The sequence below is a fragment of the Colobus angolensis genome, unplaced genomic scaffold (assembly GCF_000951035.1).
Source record: "Colobus angolensis palliatus isolate OR3802 unplaced genomic scaffold, Cang.pa_1.0 Scaffold43, whole genome shotgun sequence".
Classification (NCBI taxonomy): Eukaryota; Metazoa; Chordata; class Mammalia; order Primates; family Cercopithecidae; genus Colobus; species Colobus angolensis.
Genome location: NW_012117710.1, coordinates 5,546,663 through 5,548,020, shown reverse-complemented (window position 1 = coordinate 5,548,020; position 1,358 = coordinate 5,546,663). Strand labels below are relative to the sequence as shown.

At 47.3% G+C, this 1,358-nt stretch overlaps 1 protein-coding gene across 1 annotated transcript in view; it reads left to right on the top strand.

Annotated features, from left to right (window-relative positions):
* Window positions 1–1,358, top strand: part of OCM2 (oncomodulin 2) — an 11,901-nt gene that overhangs the window by 5,678 nt on the left and 4,865 nt on the right. Inside the window, exon 2 of the mRNA XM_011956980.1 lies at window positions 972–1,104. Within this exon, the coding sequence (XP_011812370.1) occupies window positions 972–1,104 (133 nt within the window). The remainder of the gene's footprint in view (window positions 1–971; window positions 1,105–1,358) is intronic.

Below are 1,358 nucleotides of genomic sequence, written 5' to 3'. Positions count from 1 at the left end.
TCCCAGCTACTCGGGAGACTGAGGTAGGAGGATCACTCAAGCCCAGGAGGTTGAGGCTGTGGTGAGCTATGATCACTACACTGCACTCCAGCCTGGACGACAGAGTGAAACTCTGTCTCTAAATAAATAAATAAATAAATAAGAGCTTGGCTGGAAAGTTCGTGGAATTGGAGAAGAAAACTACTATTTATTAGATAACTAAAATTATAGAGATCTGGGATCTGAGCACACAATTACACTTCTGTAAGACAAAAGAAACCTACAAAACATGAAAGCAAGAAATCACTGAAAGGCCAGGTGTGGTGCTCACGCCTGTAATCCCAGCACTTCAGGAGGCCGAGGCCAGTGGATCACTTGAGGTCAGGAGTTCAGGACTAATCTGGCCAGCATGGCAAAACCCTGTCTCTATCCAAATACAAAAATGAGCTGGGCATGGGGGTGCACGCCTGTAATGCCAGCTACTCGGGAGGCTGAGGCAGGAGAATCACTTGAACTCAGGAGACAGAGATTGCAGTGAGCCGAGATCACGCCACTGCACTCCAGCCTGGGTGACAGATGAGACTCTGTCTCAAAAAAAAGAAAGAAAAGAAAAAAAAAGAGAAAGAAATTGCCAAAGGCTGTTTAGCCTGTTGAAATCCAGTGATTGCATTTCCTCCACCAATTAGACCAGGGATGTTGCAGGCTGGGCTACACAGCCTGTAAAGTGGGCCAGGGGGAGCGGGAGGTGTAGAGGAGAGGAGGAGGGAAAAGGGAAATGGACAAAACCAACTGGAGGAGGGAAGGCTGGAGACATGGGATGCCATCACAGAGCCATCAGATCTTGGCTGTCCCAAAATCTTGGACCAATTGAGCATCCCTGTAGCTCAGGGATATTGTTGAAGTATTTTTAATCATCTGTGTTTTCAGTACCTTGGCCCCAATATAGAATGTGATCCAATGAGTGTCAGAATAACCCATTCTCTGTTCTTCAGACCCAGACACTTTTGAACCCCAAAAATTCTTCCAGACGTCAGGCCTCTCCAAGATGTCAGCCAGTCAGGTGAAGGATGTTTTCCGGTTCATAGACAACGACCAGAGCGGGTACCTGGATGAAGAAGAGCTTAAGTAAGCTTTGTCCTGAGTCTGTCTGGTACCCGGCACTGCGGGGTGGCCCTGGGGTGCAATGGGGGCCACAATGCTGAGTATTTCTTCAATGGCCAGCCTTAGTGTTGGTCATTCAGCCAAGCATCATTAAAGCAAAGGACATGAGTCAGCTGACCACACATCTACCCATGCAAAACCCTCAACACAGGCACTGAAGACTGCAGGTGCAAAGATTCTTTTTTTTTTTTTTTTTTTTTGAGACAGGGTCTCGCTCT